The 17,071-nt window shown below is 41.0% G+C and overlaps 1 protein-coding gene across 1 annotated transcript in view; it reads left to right on the forward strand.

Moving 5' to 3' along the window:
• Positions 1–17,071, forward strand: part of LOC107705843 (fibrillin-2-like) — a 154,781-nt gene that overhangs the window by 27,800 nt on the left and 109,910 nt on the right. The window contains exons 15-21 of the mRNA XM_016509340.1: positions 2,588–2,707; positions 2,798–2,935; positions 5,046–5,096; positions 5,208–5,333; positions 15,747–15,974; positions 16,099–16,224; positions 16,509–16,637. Coding sequence (XP_016364826.1) covers positions 2,588–2,707; positions 2,798–2,935; positions 5,046–5,096; positions 5,208–5,333; positions 15,747–15,974; positions 16,099–16,224; positions 16,509–16,637 — 918 coding nt within the window. The remainder of the gene's footprint in view (positions 1–2,587; positions 2,708–2,797; positions 2,936–5,045; positions 5,097–5,207; positions 5,334–15,746; positions 15,975–16,098; positions 16,225–16,508; positions 16,638–17,071) is intronic.

Consider the following 17,071-nt stretch of genomic DNA (forward strand, 5'->3'; position numbering starts at 1 on the left):
TAGGTCAGCATCTTAGGCTATTTTCATGGCAAACAATTAAAAAATACAAATATAACAAATACAATAAAAAAACATTTTTTTTACATTAACATATGATAAAATTCTAAAACTTTTCTAAGTAGCTATTGAGAATAATTCTGGGATTACTTCACATGGTCCTTTCAGCAGGTAGCGCTTCAAGATGTCTCCTACAAGGTGTTTCATTATGTCTCATTTAACGCTGTTAGTACGGTTGAGATTGTTTGCTAGCAAAAAAATCATGCAATGACAAAAGGGCTTCTGTGTTGTTCTCGTTAATGCAATTAGTCCAGAGAGCAAACTTTCTGATCATGGCCTCAATTTTGTCTGCACATTAAATATAGTGGTGGAAATTCCCTGCAATCCGAGGTTCAGCTCATTCAGATGGGAAAAACATCACCCAGATAGGCCAGTATAGTGAGCCACTCTTCGTCGTGTAAGCGGTTACACAATTCAAAGCGATGGTCAATAAAAAAGCTTTAAGTTCGTCCCTCAATTCAAACAATCATGTCAGTACCTTTCCCCTGGACGGGCATGGCACATCAGTATGGAGTAACAGTGTGACGTGGTCACTGCCCATTTCATTGCACAATGCAGAAAACAAACGAGAATTCAAACGCCTTGCTTTAACAAGGTTTACAATTCTCAGAGTATCTTGCAAAACTTCCTTAAGACGGTCAGGCATTCCTTTGGTGGCCAGCTCTGTCGATGCTCGCGTGTTACCAGTCCACTCTGCTTCCTTGCCATGGCTTTCGCTCTATCAGTACAGATGCCCACACATTTTGTCCACTGAAGTCCATGTGATGTTACAAAGCCATCTAAAAGTTGGAAAATCTCCTTCCAACAGTCTGAAAAAAAGCATATCTTCCATAACTAAACCATCATAAATATACCTGGCCAAACCAGCTACATCAGTTGATTCATTGATTTGTAAAAGAATTTGCTGGAATTTATGCGAAGCAATAGTTGTTTTAAAACGTCTTCTGCCATATCAGCGATGCGACGTGAAACGGTGTTGTCTGATGACGGCATCTTCTGTATTTTTTTTCCCACAAGCATAACACCTCCAATATCAGCTGTAGCAGGAAGAATTAAGTTCTCCACAGTAGTATGTGATTTGCCCATCTTAGCCACTCTGTAGCTCACCATGTAGGATGCTTCCAGACTATTCCTAGTAAGGTTTTCTGATGCTGTTATAAGGGCCTTACTACTCCCGAGTTGTCTTAGTTGCCTTTCGAAAAACTCTTGTGGGTTTATTTTTTTAAAGTAGCATGCTTTGTTTCTAAATGTCTGTGTAAAAATGCTGGCTTCATGCAGTTATGAGTGAGTACTTTTGCACATATAACGCACTGTGGTTTGGGATTTTCTTCACTGCCAATGTATATAATACAATATGAAATGTATTTCTCATCATATTTACGCCTTTTTGATGGTCTTTCTATGAATTGCTGAACCTCAGTTGGCGCTGTAACTTCCGATGAATTGCTGTCTGTATCGGTGTTAAGAGTAGCAGGGGTTGGAGTAACACCTGCAGCTGAAGTGCTGTTGGAGGGACCCCGGGGTGCAGTCAGAGGACTGTGGATCATCCGAGCTGCTGGGAGTTGATTTTCTTTCTGTGGCTACAGGCCTAAATGTTTGCAGCCACTTATCCATTTTAATTTTACAAACAGTTGCTGCTTCGTTCCAACCCACGTGCATTCGAATTACATGCAGTAGGTAAAGACATGCACTTACACATGACACTTGAGTGGACACATATTTTTTAACTGCAAAAGATGGGGTAATTTGATTGGATGTCATGAATTTGACCTTTTCTGGCACTACCTGGCTACAATTTTGCTCTGTGCACACTAAAGGAGGCACGTCTTTATATTTAGCCTGTAAGAAATACGTGCCTTGTTGAATGTTAGGTGTGGTATAATTAAACTAACAGTACATTTCAGCATTTTGTTTGCATACCCCACCTGTCACCTGGCGTGCCCCCGCGGGTACTCTTACCCCAGTTTGGGAACCACTGTTCTATGTGAATATCTGTTAGACTGTAATGTATTTCTGTGATCAAAGCTGAATTTTCAGCATCATTACTCCAGTCTTCAGTGTCACATGATCTAATATGCTGATTTGCTGCTCAAGAAACATTTCTGATTATTATCAATGTTGAAAACAGTTTTTGCAGTTTGAATGGTGAATATAACTTTATTTGTAGTAGAAATCTTTTGTAACATTTTAAATGTCTTTCACTTTTGATCAAATGTCAGTTTTGATAAATTTAGTGCATCCTTGCTGAAAAGTTTTAATTTCTTAAAAAATCCCAGCTTTGATCACAGGAGTAAATTACATTTTACAAAATATTCAGCTATTTGAAATTGTAATAATATCTGACAATATTATTGTTTTTACTGTGTTTTAGATCAAATGAATGCTGCCTTGATGCGCAGAAGAGACTTCTTACAAAAATATGAAAAATCCTAATGATTCCAAATGTTTGAACTGTAGCGTACATATCTTTATATTTAATCAGTTCTCAAGGCAGTCAGATCATATGACTGTTCAGTGCTCTGTTCTCCAGATGTGAATGAGTGTGTGAGCAGCCCGTGTGTTAATGGAGTCTGTAAGAACAATGCAGGCTCTTTCTCCTGTGAGTGCCCACTAGGAAGTGAACTGGACTCCACTGAACTTTTATGTATTGGTAAATTATGTTTATTTTAACTTCATGATTCACACTTATGCTGGAAAATATTTTTAAAACAAGCTCATGGAGTTTTTTTTTTCCCAACAGACAGTCTAAAGGGCTCGTGCTGGGTAACCCTTCAGGATGGCCGCTGTGAAGTGAACATTAACGGAGCTACACTGAGGTCTCAGTGCTGTGCGACGCTGGGAGCGGCCTGGGGAAGCCCATGTGAACCATGTCAAAGCGGTATAAAAACTGCACTCTCAAGCACTCACAGTAGGGCGTTTTTAGCCAGCTGCAAACTCCAGGCGCTCTGCTGAAAATGCCCAGCTATGAGCGCTTGAGAGCACCGCGTTTTTGTTTTATTTTCAGCTTTGGTGGACATGTAGCCTAAATCTTTAGGAAGCTGCAGGGGAGCATAGGCCCTACTTAAAGACCCCAGTGTAGTTGGGGGAGAGCATCTCATACCCTGTCTTGAGCCAAGGCATTTTTTGTCATTTTCTTTTAGGAGGGGTGATCTTGCAGGCAAACTTCCTCTACTTATTAGCATTGTTGAACCAGGGCTATAGTAGAGCACCCATCCAAAGGGGAGCAAACATCCCTACTTCAAAACCCAGCAGTTGTTGGGGATGAAGGGAAATGAAGTAGAGGGAATCTATACTGCCCTACTCAACTCTGTTCACCTTGTGTGAACCCTAAGGAGGTAACCATCAGCCCTCACGTCCCCCCAGAGAGGGATATATCTCCTGTAAGCTGCGGACTGAGACCCCAACTCTGTACCAGACTTAAAGAGGACCAAAGAGGTCAGATTGTCAGATCAAAGTAATGAGGAGAAAGATTGTTCCCTTTCTCCTTGGTAAAGACGCCCACTGTGGCAACTGTAGCAACCAAAGAACGACAGGTGCACTGACCGTGCGCTGCCGCTGGTAGCATTGCTGAGTGGAAATTTTATGGTTTGTAAAGCCACACAGGCCTGTCTTGCTTCGTTCATGCCTTGCCGAATAGGGTTAGGGTTAGGGTTAGGTTAGGGTGAATAACTGGTTAGAGTGAATAACCAGCGCTCTCTTCCATCCTCAATACCACGACTGAGGTGAGAGCCTTGAGCAAATCACCGAACCCCCAACTGCTCCCCGGGCGCCACAGCAAAAAATGGCTGCCCACGGGTGTGTGTTCACAGTGTGTGTGTGTGTGTGTGTGTGTGTTCACTAATCACTGCTGTGTGTGTGCACTTGGATGGATGAAATGCAGAGCACAAATTCCAAGCATGGAACACGATACTTGGCCACACGTCACGTCCTTTTCCCTTTTCCTTTCATGGTGGTGGACATTTTCTGGTTTGTAGAGCCACACAGGCCTGTTTTGTGAAAAGGTTCAACAGACACAAAGCTCAAACCGTGAGGTGCAAACACCTGACTTTCATCCCACAAGAAAAAAGTCAAGCCAGAGGGGATCTCCCTCACCATTACTAATCACAGTGAGCGCATTCAGCTTCCTCAAGAGCCAACTGTTGGCAAGGAGGGAGCCTTCAAAGAGGATGCAGTGCCAGGGGAGAGATAGCTTGCAAGCAGCTCTTCAACTGGGGTATCCTCCGCTTACACAGTCTCTCCTCATGCGAATAATTCGACTACATTGGAGAGAATATATGAGCCGAATATAAATTCCTCCATTATCTTGCCTTAGCTCTTTGTGCATCTAATTCCTCAGAATTATAGACACATTTAATCACATTTAGTCACATTAATCGGTCAGATTGGAAGCAGTCACAGTGAGCTTCCTGAACTGACATGAAAGCAACATAGTGGGGGAAACCCAAAAGGGAAAAACTCCCATCAGACTCCTCCCTATGCTCTGCCTAAAATCCCTGCAATCGATCCTGCCCTGCTGCCTCTTGTTAGTTTTGCACTGTTCCCGGTTCAGTTTCCTGTCTTTGTTAATATATTACCATAGTTTTTTATTTGCCCTCATGTGTCACATCTGTGTCTAGTTCATTACCTCGTTTAGTCCCTAGTGATTCTCTATGTATATATAGACCTCATTCTTAGTTGTTCTTGGTCAGATCTCATCATTTCAGTGGTTGCTCAGTTTATCGTGTTTTGTTTCCTAGAAGTGACGTAGTGTGTGTCTTATTTTGATTAAAGGAAACTGTATGCAGAAAGAGCCAGTTCGTTTATTTTCACCTTTATTCAGCCCCTGCATGAAACTTTTATTATATTTGAATTGCAGCCTTATTAGTTTATTATACTGTATGCTAAAAAATATTTTGATATTTATTTTAAAAATTTGATATCCAATTTATTTGATGTTGTGTTTTGGTTATAGACTCAAATAATATTTCAGCGATTATTTATGTACACAGATCCTGTATGTCAACGAGGATTTACTCGGCCAAGAGGGGCTTCGTGTGAAGGTGACATTTTGTGTCATATTAAAGTGAGAGACACATAAACTGTAGATTATCTGATTTTGACTTAATTTCACCTAGTTAATTAAAATACCCCCCCTCTCTCTCCTTGTGTAGATGTGAATGAGTGTGAGGTGTTCCCCGGTGTGTGTCATAATGGACACTGTGTGAACACTAGAGGTTCTTTTAAATGTCAGTGTCCAGAGAGTCTCACACTGGATGTCACTGGACGTGTCTGTGTGGGTGAGTCTCACTGGAGTATCAGCTGTCTTCAGATCTGTGTCATAGTGCATTCACCCTCACCATAGCCACTATTACTAAATCAGACTTTATTATTGTTAGTAGCACATAATCAGTGCTGGATAGATTACTTACAATTTATAGTATGTTATTTATTACAAATTACATGACAAAAACTGTGTATTGTTTTTTTTTAGGTTACATATTATAGATAATGTATTGTGAGTACTTTTTGATTGCTTTTAGATTACTTTTGACCTTACTTGTTTATCACATACCAATTGATTATTCTTTTGATTAGTTTGTACCATACTGATTTAAAAATCCAAAAAAAGAGAAGAAAATACAGCATGTTGTGCATTAAACATTATACTGTGTAAAGCCTTCCAAAGACATATAATACAAGATTAAATGACTCACTGAGTGATAATTCAAATAATTAAAATGTGTTTGAAATGTGTTAAATATGCAATGTTGAGAAAACAAGCATAAAAATGTGTAATGTTATGTATGTAAGCTGGTTCTCTGATAAGGGAACATAACGATGCATTCTGGCGTAGATGCTATGGCAGGGGTCGGCAACCCGTGGCTCTGGAGCCGCATGCAGCTCTTCAGCCCCCCTGCTGTGGCTCACTGCAGCCTTGACAAAATGACTTGGAAATAAAAAAAATATTTTTATATTTATTTTATCTTTGCTACACATTGTTGGCATTTGAGGTAACAGATGTGACACTGAAAATAAAGTTTTAATATTTTATCAGTCAAACATGCGACACTTCCTGTCTAATTCCCGTGCGAGTAGCTGATATTGCGGTCCAGACCCCTGCTCTCGTAAGCTAACTATGGATAAGTCTAAAAAAAGAAAAATCTCGGCTGAAAACAGCGAGTTTAATTCTGCGTGGACAGATTTATTCGCTTTCACTGCCAACGATGCTGGCCTGCCGGCATGTTTGATATGTGGTGAGAAATTGGCTAACAACAACAACAACAAAAAAAAACACAGCATTTGCTGAGACATACCCAGCTGGAGATGAACAGAGAGCCATTTAAGAACTGCTGCAGAAAGCTGAGCAGAGCAAATATAACTTCACCCAGTGGATAAAGTCTTCAAACTCAACAACAGTTGCTAGTTTTGTGGCAACTCAGGAGATTCGCGGAAAGGCGTTCAAAGACAGAGAATATATGAAAGAATCATTCATTAAAATATCAGAGCATCTATTCTCTGACTTCAAAAATAAACGTGAAATTGTTCAGATAATTAGAGATGTGCCTCTCTCTGCGAAAACCGTCAAGGACAGGGCCATTAAAATAGCAGCAAACATCACCAACCAGCAAATTAAGGACATCAATTCAGCTCCAGCATACTCAATCGCCTGTGATGAGTCAGGTGATGTTAGCGACATCGAGCAGACAGTGCTGTTATGTAGGTATGTGAATTCCGATGGGCCGCAGGAAGAAGTCATCGAGTTGATACCACTAAAAGGCCAAACGCGAGGGGAGGACATCTGTGAGGCTGTGCTGAATTGTTTGAAAGCCAAAGAAATAAACACCACCCACCTGGTGTCCGTGGCGACTGATGGTGCACCAAGCATGAGAGGAGCACAGAAGGGGTTTGTGACTTTACTTCAGAAATCACTGGGTTGAAAGCTGCGTACATTTCACTGCATTTTGCACCAAGAAGCACTGTGTGCTCAAACATTTCCCCCCGAATGTATGGAAGTGATGGATACCTTGTTATCTAGATAGTGAACAAAATAATGGCAAAAGGGTTAAATCCCCGACAGTTCTGTTCACTGTTAGATGAAGTTGACAGCACATATTCTGATCTTTTGCTGCATAACAAAGTCCGGTGGCTGTCCAGAGGAGAGGTGCTGAAACGGTTTGTTGCTTGTCTGGAACATGTGAAAACCTTCCTAGAAAGCAAAGGCCTCACCTATCCGACCTGGAAGATGCCAATTGGTTAGAAAAGTTGCACTTCATGGTGGATATGACAGCACAAGTCTCCAGGGACAGCCGTGCAGATGCTGGAGGATGTTTTGGCATTTGAGTGCAAGATGACAGTGGTCGCCAGAGATATACAGAGTCACGCTCTCTCATTTTCCCTTCCTGAAAAAGATCAAAGAAGAACATAATCACATAAATTGTGAGTATTTACACGGCGCAATCAGCAAAATGCAAAATGCACAAGAAAAAAGCACATTATTCTTCCCTGTCACTCCCCTGGACACTAAATATGTCTGCATTCACAGGAGTAAGCAACCCGATCTTGAAATTGAACTGGCTGACATGGCTGATAAAGACTTATACCCATAACTATGATGTCTTTGGTCCATGATCTATTTTCTCATGCCTCTTCTGGATTCTGCTTTTCTTTTCTTTTTTATTCTTTTAGAGTACCGTGGAAATAATGAGGCATCAACCACGGGTTCTTTATTGTGAAATGAACAGGAACCGAGATTTAATGTTGACACAAAACTTGACAAAGTAATCATTCATTTCAATTCAGGGAAAAGCCAAAAGAAGAGTTCACAGGTTAAAGCGAAAGTCTAACTAAAGCAGAGCGCGCAACACCGTGACGCCACTCTACCATTGCCAGGCAAACACTCTTGCCAGGGACAACAGGGACAAAATTACGAACATTCAAATACAACAGAAGTCACACCTAGTGGTGCAACTAGGCAACTACCTTAACTACCTTACAATTTTATTAAAACAACAAAATGTGTTTTATTCATTTAAAGGTCAAATATATTTTGCGGCTCCAGGCAAATTTTATTTGGTGGGAGAAGGGCCAAAATGGCTCTTTTGGTGGCAAAGGTTGCAGACCCCTGTCCTATGGGAAGACCACTGCACCAGTATTCTAAGGCCTTGTGTTGTTGTGAAAAAGAAGAGAGAGTTTCCAGGAAACAAATAAAGTGAGTTAACACAGCAATCATCTCTGCTTATCATTCATGTTATATAAAGCAAGAAGATATAACATATTGGCAAAGAGGATTGAAGAGTGATGAACTCCAAAGATGTTCTTCTGACTCAGTGGTGATTGGGAGAGTTTCCTCCCAGATGGAAAGTGTCGAGGCATGCCAGGCACGACTGCACCGGTCCTGGAAGACGGGAAGGTGAATGAGAGATGAGAGAGAGAGAGACAAGAGACTGAGAGGCGTGACACTGATGTGAGGCCTTTTAACTTCTGTGGAGGTCACACCTCTGGGGGATCAAAGAGCCAATGGTGTCTTGAACATTTGGAGAGAAAATGTACGACTCTTTGTCTTCGAGCATGGTATTTTGCATATGTAACTGGATTGGGTGCTGATGCAAAACCAGTGTTATCAGATGAGTTGTCTTTGGTTGCCATGGAACCAGAGGCCTGTTCTGCCTTTTTGAGGTGTTAGTTTCATTTCGGGGGAAGGGTCCATAGACCCTCATAGATGGCTTGTTGGTTGAGTGAGGAGTGTTAGGGATTATTTGTTGAATATAACAAATAATTGTGTGTCTGATTGGCCCAAACGCTACAATGGGCAAGAAAAACCAATAGCCTTTGCCTCATCATTGAGCAGAGTAGAGCAAAACTATGCTCGAATTGAAACAGAGCCACTCAGAAATTTTTACCAATATCTGTATGGGCACAAGTTTACATTGCGACTCAGATGCAGCACTGGGCTTTGATGTTGGCAGCCTATGATTACAATATCCAGTATAGAGAGGGTGCACACCACTGTAATGCAGATGGGCTATCACGACTACCTCTACCAACTGCACCTCAAGTTAAGATGACACTGTGGAGTTGCTCCAAGTAAAACACCATGATGCCTTGCCGGTGTTGTGTTCAGATGTTTGTAAGGAAGCGAAGTCTGAGCCTGGTTTCTCCCAAGGTTTTTTCTCCATTCTGTCACCGATGGAGTTTTGGTTCCTTGCCGCTGTCGCCTCTGGCTTGCTTAGTTGGGGACACTTCATTTCCAGCGATATCGTGGACTTGATTGCACACAGTTCGTTTATTTTCACCTTTATTCAGCCCCTGCATGAAACTTTTATTATATTTGAATTGCAGCCTTATTAGTTTATTATACTGTATGCTAAAAAATATTTTGATATTTATTTTAAAAATTTGATATCCAATTTATTTGATGTTGTGTTTTGGTTATAGACTCAAATAATATTTCAGCGATTATTTATGTACACAGATCCTGTATGTCAACGAGGATTTACTCGGCCAAGAGGGGCTTCGTGTGAAGGTGACATTTTGTGTCATATTAAAGTGAGAGACACATAAACTGTAGATTATCTGATTTTGACTTAATTTCACCTAGTTAATTAAAATACCCCCCCTCTCTCTCCTTGTGTAGATGTGAATGAGTGTGAGGTGTTCCCCGGTGTGTGTCATAATGGACACTGTGTGAACACTAGAGGTTCTTTTAAATGTCAGTGTCCAGAGAGTCTCACACTGGATGTCACTGGACGTGTCTGTGTGGGTGAGTCTCACTGGAGTATCAGCTGTCTTCAGATCTGTGTCATAGTGCATTCACCCTCACCATAGCCACTATTACTAAATCAGACTTTATTATTGTTAGTAGCACATAATCAGTGCTGGATAGATTACTTACAATTTATAGTATGTTATTTATTACAAATTACATGACAAAAACTGTGTATTGTTTTTTTTAGGTTACATATTATAGATAATGTATTGTGAGTACTTTTTGATTGCTTTTAGATTACTTTTGACCTTACTTGTTTATCACATACCAATTGATTATTCTTTTGATTAGTTTGTACCATACTGATTTAAAAATCCAAAAAAAGAGAAGAAAATACAGCATGTTGTGCATTAAACATTATACTGTGTAAAGCCTTCCAAAGACATATAATACAAGATTAAATGACTCACTGAGTGATAATTCAAATAATTAAAATGTGTTTGAAATGTGTTAAATATGCAATGTTGAGAAAACAAGCATAAAAATGTGTAATGTTATGTATGTAAGCTGGTTCTCTGATAAGGGAACATAACGATGCATTCTGGCGTAGATGCTATGGCAGGGGTCGGCAACCCGTGGCTCTGGAGCCGCATGCAGCTCTTCAGCCCCCCTGCTGTGGCTCACTGCAGCCTTGACAAAATGACTTGGAAATAAAAAAAATATTTTTATATTTATTTTATCTTTGCTACACATTGTTGGCATTTGAGGTAACAGATGTGACACTGAAAATAAAGTTTTAATATTTTATCAGTCAAACATGCGACACTTCCTGTCTAATTCCCGTGCGAGTAGCTGATATTGCGGTCCAGACCCCTGCTCTCGTAAGCTAACTATGGATAAGTCTAAAAAAAGAAAAATCTCGGCTGAAAACAGCGAGTTTAATTCTGCGTGGACAGATTTATTCGCTTTCACTGCCAACGATGCTGGCCTGCCGGCATGTTTGATATGTGGTGAGAAATTGGCTAACAACAACAACAACAAAAAAAAACACAGCATTTGCTGAGACATACCCAGCTGGAGATGAACAGAGAGCCATTTAAGAACTGCTGCAGAAAGCTGAGCAGAGCAAATATAACTTCACCCAGTGGATAAAGTCTTCAAACTCAACAACAGTTGCTAGTTTTGTGGCAACTCAGGAGATTCGCGGAAAGGCGTTCAAAGACAGAGAATATATGAAAGAATCATTCATTAAAATATCAGAGCATCTATTCTCTGACTTCAAAAATAAACGTGAAATTGTTCAGATAATTAGAGATGTGCCTCTCTCTGCGAAAACCGTCAAGGACAGGGCCATTAAAATAGCAGCAAACATCACCAACCAGCAAATTAAGGACATCAATTCAGCTCCAGCATACTCAATCGCCTGTGATGAGTCAGGTGATGTTAGCGACATCGAGCAGACAGTGCTGTTATGTAGGTATGTGAATTCCGATGGGCCGCAGGAAGAAGTCATCGAGTTGATACCACTAAAAGGCCAAACGCGAGGGGAGGACATCTGTGAGGCTGTGCTGAATTGTTTGAAAGCCAAAGAAATAAACACCACCCACCTGGTGTCCGTGGCGACTGATGGTGCACCAAGCATGAGAGGAGCACAGAAGGGGTTTGTGACTTTACTTCAGAAATCACTGGGTTGAAAGCTGCGTACATTTCACTGCATTTTGCACCAAGAAGCACTGTGTGCTCAAACATTTCCCCCCGAATGTATGGAAGTGATGGATACCTTGTTATCTAGATAGTGAACAAAATAATGGCAAAAGGGTTAAATCCCCGACAGTTCTGTTCACTGTTAGATGAAGTTGACAGCACATATTCTGATCTTTTGCTGCATAACAAAGTCCGGTGGCTGTCCAGAGGAGAGGTGCTGAAACGGTTTGTTGCTTGTCTGGAACATGTGAAAACCTTCCTAGAAAGCAAAGGCCTCACCTATCCGACCTGGAAGATGCCAATTGGTTAGAAAAGTTGCACTTCATGGTGGATATGACAGCACAAGTCTCCAGGGACAGCCGTGCAGATGCTGGAGGATGTTTTGGCATTTGAGTGCAAGATGACAGTGGTCGCCAGAGATATACAGAGTCACGCTCTCTCATTTTCCCTTCCTGAAAAAGATCAAAGAAGAACATAATCACATAAATTGTGAGTATTTACACGGCGCAATCAGCAAAATGCAAAATGCACAAGAAAAAAGCACATTATTCTTCCCTGTCACTCCCCTGGACACTAAATATGTCTGCATTCACAGGAGTAAGCAACCCGATCTTGAAATTGAACTGGCTGACATGGCTGATAAAGACTTATACCCATAACTATGATGTCTTTGGTCCATGATCTATTTTCTCATGCCTCTTCTGGATTCTGCTTTTCTTTTCTTTTTTATTCTTTTAGAGTACCGTGGAAATAATGAGGCATCAACCACGGGTTCTTTATTGTGAAATGAACAGGAACCGAGATTTAATGTTGACACAAAACTTGACAAAGTAATCATTCATTTCAATTCAGGGAAAAGCCAAAAGAAGAGTTCACAGGTTAAAGCGAAAGTCTAACTAAAGCAGAGCGCGCAACACCGTGACGCCACTCTACCATTGCCAGGCAAACACTCTTGCCAGGGACAAAAAGGTATAAATTACGAACATTCAAATACAACAGAAGTCACACCTAGTGGTGCAACTAGGCAACTACCTTACATCTGCATCAATTTTATTAAAACAACAAAATGTGTTTTATTCATTTAAAGGTCAAATATATTTTGCGGCTCCAGGCAAATTTTATTTGGTGGGAGAAGGGCCAAAATGGCTCTTTTGGTGGCAAAGGTTGCAGACCCCTGTCCTATGGGAAGACCACTGCACCAGTATTCTAAGGCCTTGTGTTGTTGTGAAAAAGAAGAGAGAGTTTCCAGGAAACAAATAAAGTGAGTTAACACAGCAATCATCTCTGCTTATCATTCATGTTATATAAAGCAAGAAGATATAACATATTGGCAAAGAGGATTGAAGAGTGATGAACTCCAAAGATGTTCTTCTGACTCAGTGGTGATTGGGAGAGTTTCCTCCCAGATGGAAAGTGTCGAGGCATGCCAGGCACGACTGCACCGGTCCTGGAAGACGGGAAGGTGAATGAGAGATGAGAGAGAGAGAGACAAGAGACTGAGAGGCGTGACACTGATGTGAGGCCTTTTAACTTCTGTGGAGGTCACACCTCTGGGGGATCAAAGAGCCAATGGTGTCTTGAACATTTGGAGAGAAAATGTACGACTCTTTGTCTTCGAGCATGGTATTTTGCATATGTAACTGGATTGGGTGCTGATGCAAAACCAGTGTTATCAGATGAGTTGTCTTTGGTTGCCATGGAACCAGAGGCCTGTTCTGCCTTTTTGAGGTGTTAGTTTCATTTCGGGGGAAGGGTCCATAGACCCTCATAGATGGCTTGTTGGTTGAGTGAGGAGTGTTAGGGATTATTTGTTGAATATAACAAATAATTGTGTGTCTGATTGGCCCAAACGCTACAATGGGCAAGAAAAACCAATAGCCTTTGCCTCATCATTGAGCAGAGTAGAGCAAAACTATGCTCGAATTGAAACAGAGCCACTCAGAAATTTTTACCAATATCTGTATGGGCACAAGTTTACATTGCGACTCAGATGCAGCACTGGGCTTTGATGTTGGCAGCCTATGATTACAATATCCAGTATAGAGAGGGTGCACACCACTGTAATGCAGATGGGCTATCACGACTACCTCTACCAACTGCACCTCAAGTTAAGATGACACTGTGGAGTTGCTCCAAGTAAAACACCATGATGCCTTGCCGGTGTTGTGTTCAGATGTTTGTAAGGAAGCGAAGTCTGAGCCTGGTTTCTCCCAAGGTTTTTTCTCCATTCTGTCACCGATGGAGTTTTGGTTCCTTGCCGCTGTCGCCTCTGGCTTGCTTAGTTGGGGACACTTCATTTCCAGCGATATCGTGGACTTGATTGCACAGAGACTATTTAAACTGAACTGAGCTGGATGATGACATCACTGAATTCAATGATGAACTGCCTTTAACTGAAAATTGAGTGTTTACTATTTTGATTTTGCATTATTGACACAATATTTTCCTAATTAATGCTGCACAGTTGCTTTGACACAATCTGTATTGTTAAAAGCGCTATATAAATAAAGGTGACTTGACTTGACCCCACTATCTCACAAGTAATGGAGATTGTGGCAACTGGACATTTTCCACAAATCACAGATTCAAACAATGTGCTTGCCCCATACTTGAACAAGAAAGATGAGTTGACTGCTCAACAAGGTTGTCTCATCCCTCGTAAGCTGAGATCCAGGGTACTGACAGAGCTGCACACTGGAGATCTGGGTGTCGTAAGGATGAAGGCCCTTGGAAAAGGCCAGAGTCACCTTGGCAATGCATTCATGTGGACTTTTGAAGGACACATGTACTTGGTAGTAGTGGATGCTCACTCCAGACAGCCCAAGGTGTGTGTAATGGAATCAACGTCTATTCAGATGCTAAGAGGATTTTTTTAGTCATCGTGGACTCCCAGAAGTGTCTCTGTTCTCCTCAGATGAGTTCCAAACATTTCTCAAGGATAATGGAGTGGCACATACACATTCTGCACCTTTTCACCCAACGAATGGCTTAGTCAAATTTGATAGATTTTTGTGAACATCCTACAGTATGTCAGAAGAAACATAATTTCCGAGTCTCGATCCAATCTCAATCAATGTACCATTAAGCTCCTGGCAAGGTTTTAAGGTTCAGTTTTAAGGGTAAGCCTTTAAGGTTCACCTTGGTGGTACAAGTCATTTCTGTTATGCATGTTACAGTTACACACTGTTATACATATTAACAGTTCATTTAATTATTATAGTGTTTAATCACAGTTGTCTGTTTTTATTGTATTACACAGGTGTATAATTGTACCATGCTATATGTATATATGTAAAAAAAGCTGAGAAGATATGCACTTTTTTGTTCATGATGTGTATGTAACATTGTTACTGAAGTGAGAACAACACTGTGGAGAGGAAATGTGATGTATGCACTCAATGTTTGTGTCACGATGTCACACACGAGGGACGAGGAGACGCTGCAGAATGCTTTTAACAGGACTTTATTGGAACCAAGGGAGACGAACACAGGAAGACCTTCACCGGAAGACGTACAACAGCGGACCGAGAAGTAGGGACTGGGAACACTTTAAATACACACAGGAGGAGGGGATCACGAGACACACCTGGGAGCAATGACACATCATGGGGAACACCTGGGACAAATGAACTAAACTAATCAGGGGAGGAACAGGAAACTAATCAAATAAGGGCATGGGAAGGCACATGGGGAGCAGGACACACACAACACATGGAACAGAGTCTGACAGTTTGCAGTGCACTAGAGGGCACTCTAGTTTATTCCCTTGTATGTCGTGTTGTTGTGGAAAAGAAGACAGAGTTTCAAGTAAACAAAAAAGTGAGTTACCACGGCAGTCATCTCTCTGTATAATTTATGTCATATAAAGCAAGAAGACAACACACGACACCCGGTTTTAAATGTCCAAAGGCAGGCATGGCATGAGGTATGGCAAGGTGGTGCAACGTCTTGTTCCCTTCTCGGGGAAAAGACTTACATTCGTAACCTGAGATGTTTCCTTTCGAGTGGTTAATGATTGTTGTGTGTGTTTGAAGTCCTTATGATTTGTCAGTTCATTTGTGTGAGCACTTTTTTGGCTTAAATGTGCTGAAGCATGTTTTTTGATCTGGCTCTTTGGAAATCATACTGATCTTGTGAGGTATAACCATTCCCAGTATACTGTAGTATAAACACTAACTTTATTTTGATATCAGCGCTGCTGAAGCTCTTTTGCTGCAGTAAACATGTTAAACATGTTAATGTTAAAAAGGAATGAGGCTGAGCACTAAAGAAATTTGCTTTCATTGGCTGTTTTTCCCAGATGTTCGTTCAGAGGCCTGTTTTCTCACCTACGATGAAGATGTGTGTATGCAGCCGGTACCAGGACGCTTCCGCATGGACATGTGTTGCTGTACGGTGGGTTTGGCCTGGGGCAAAGATTGTGAATTGTGCCCTGAGCCTGGCACAAGCCCGTTTGATGCTCTGTGCCCGAGAGGACCAGGCTTTGCCAACAAAGGGGACATGCTCACTGGCAGAGCTGTCTATAAAGGTCAAATAAATACTGCTGCTCTGGAGTATTTTGATTTCACTGTTATTTGTTATCACTGTCTGCTCTTATAAAGTTCATACTGTATTTTTCATTAATGACATTTATCTAATCCTCTCTTTGTCAGATATCAATGAGTGTAAAGTTTTCCAAAGCATCTGTATTCATGGAAAATGTCGAAACACCATTGGAAGCTTCAGATGTCGTTGTGACAGTGGCTTTGCACTGGATGCCAATGAGCAAAACTGCACAGGTGATTCTGATTGTCTGTGAAGATATAAATAGCGAATCCTTTCCATCAGTATAGAATGACTAGAGAAATAATGACGACGTTAACCAATGATAATGGTGCTGTCACAGACCACTGAGTTGCATTCTGGTATCAAATATTATAAACTCTTTTATTTGAATAAATCCATTGTTTCATTCTTTTCAGATTAAGGTTTGCGCTGCCCTTTGAGTATCTGTGCATACATTCAGTTGAAAATGATAAAGCATTTCATGTGTTTCTCTACATGAGTGTGTGAATTTTCACAGATATTGACGAGTGCGTGATCTCTCCTGATGTTTGTGGCCATGGCACGTGTGTGAACACTCTGGGCAGTTTCCAGTGTGACTGTTTCCCTGGCTATGAGAGGGGATTTATGTTGATGAAGAACTGCTTGGGTGAGTGACACTTCATTGACATTAATATACTCTCCATTATTAAGTTGGCTTGAAAAAGAAATCCGAATTAAACTTCTTCTTCTTTTTTTTCTTCTTCTTCTTCTTCTTCTTCTGAGACCAAATTTTAAAATGCATCTCCTCCTAGACTTTAAAGCTACAATCACCAAACTCGGGTCAGACCTTCAGACTGGTCTGACTCGGGCTGCTATATCTTTTCTAATTGATCCGGCTTACGGTTTTCGTAAACCAGACTATCAAAACCACCTAAAATCCCATAGACTTTCATTGAGGGAGTGAAAACTTTTATACAATAAGACTTATGGTGTATTTAAGCTGTCTATTGCTATAGCAAAGCTTAACAACTCCCTACTGAAAAAACTTTGTTGCTAATCATGCTAGCAACATGCTAGTAACTTGCTAATAATGCTAACAAC

This window comes from Sinocyclocheilus rhinocerous, unplaced genomic scaffold (assembly GCF_001515625.1).
Source record: "Sinocyclocheilus rhinocerous isolate Xijiao unplaced genomic scaffold, SAMN03320098_v1.1 scaffold924, whole genome shotgun sequence".
Taxonomy (NCBI): Eukaryota; Metazoa; Chordata; class Actinopteri; order Cypriniformes; family Cyprinidae; genus Sinocyclocheilus; species Sinocyclocheilus rhinocerous.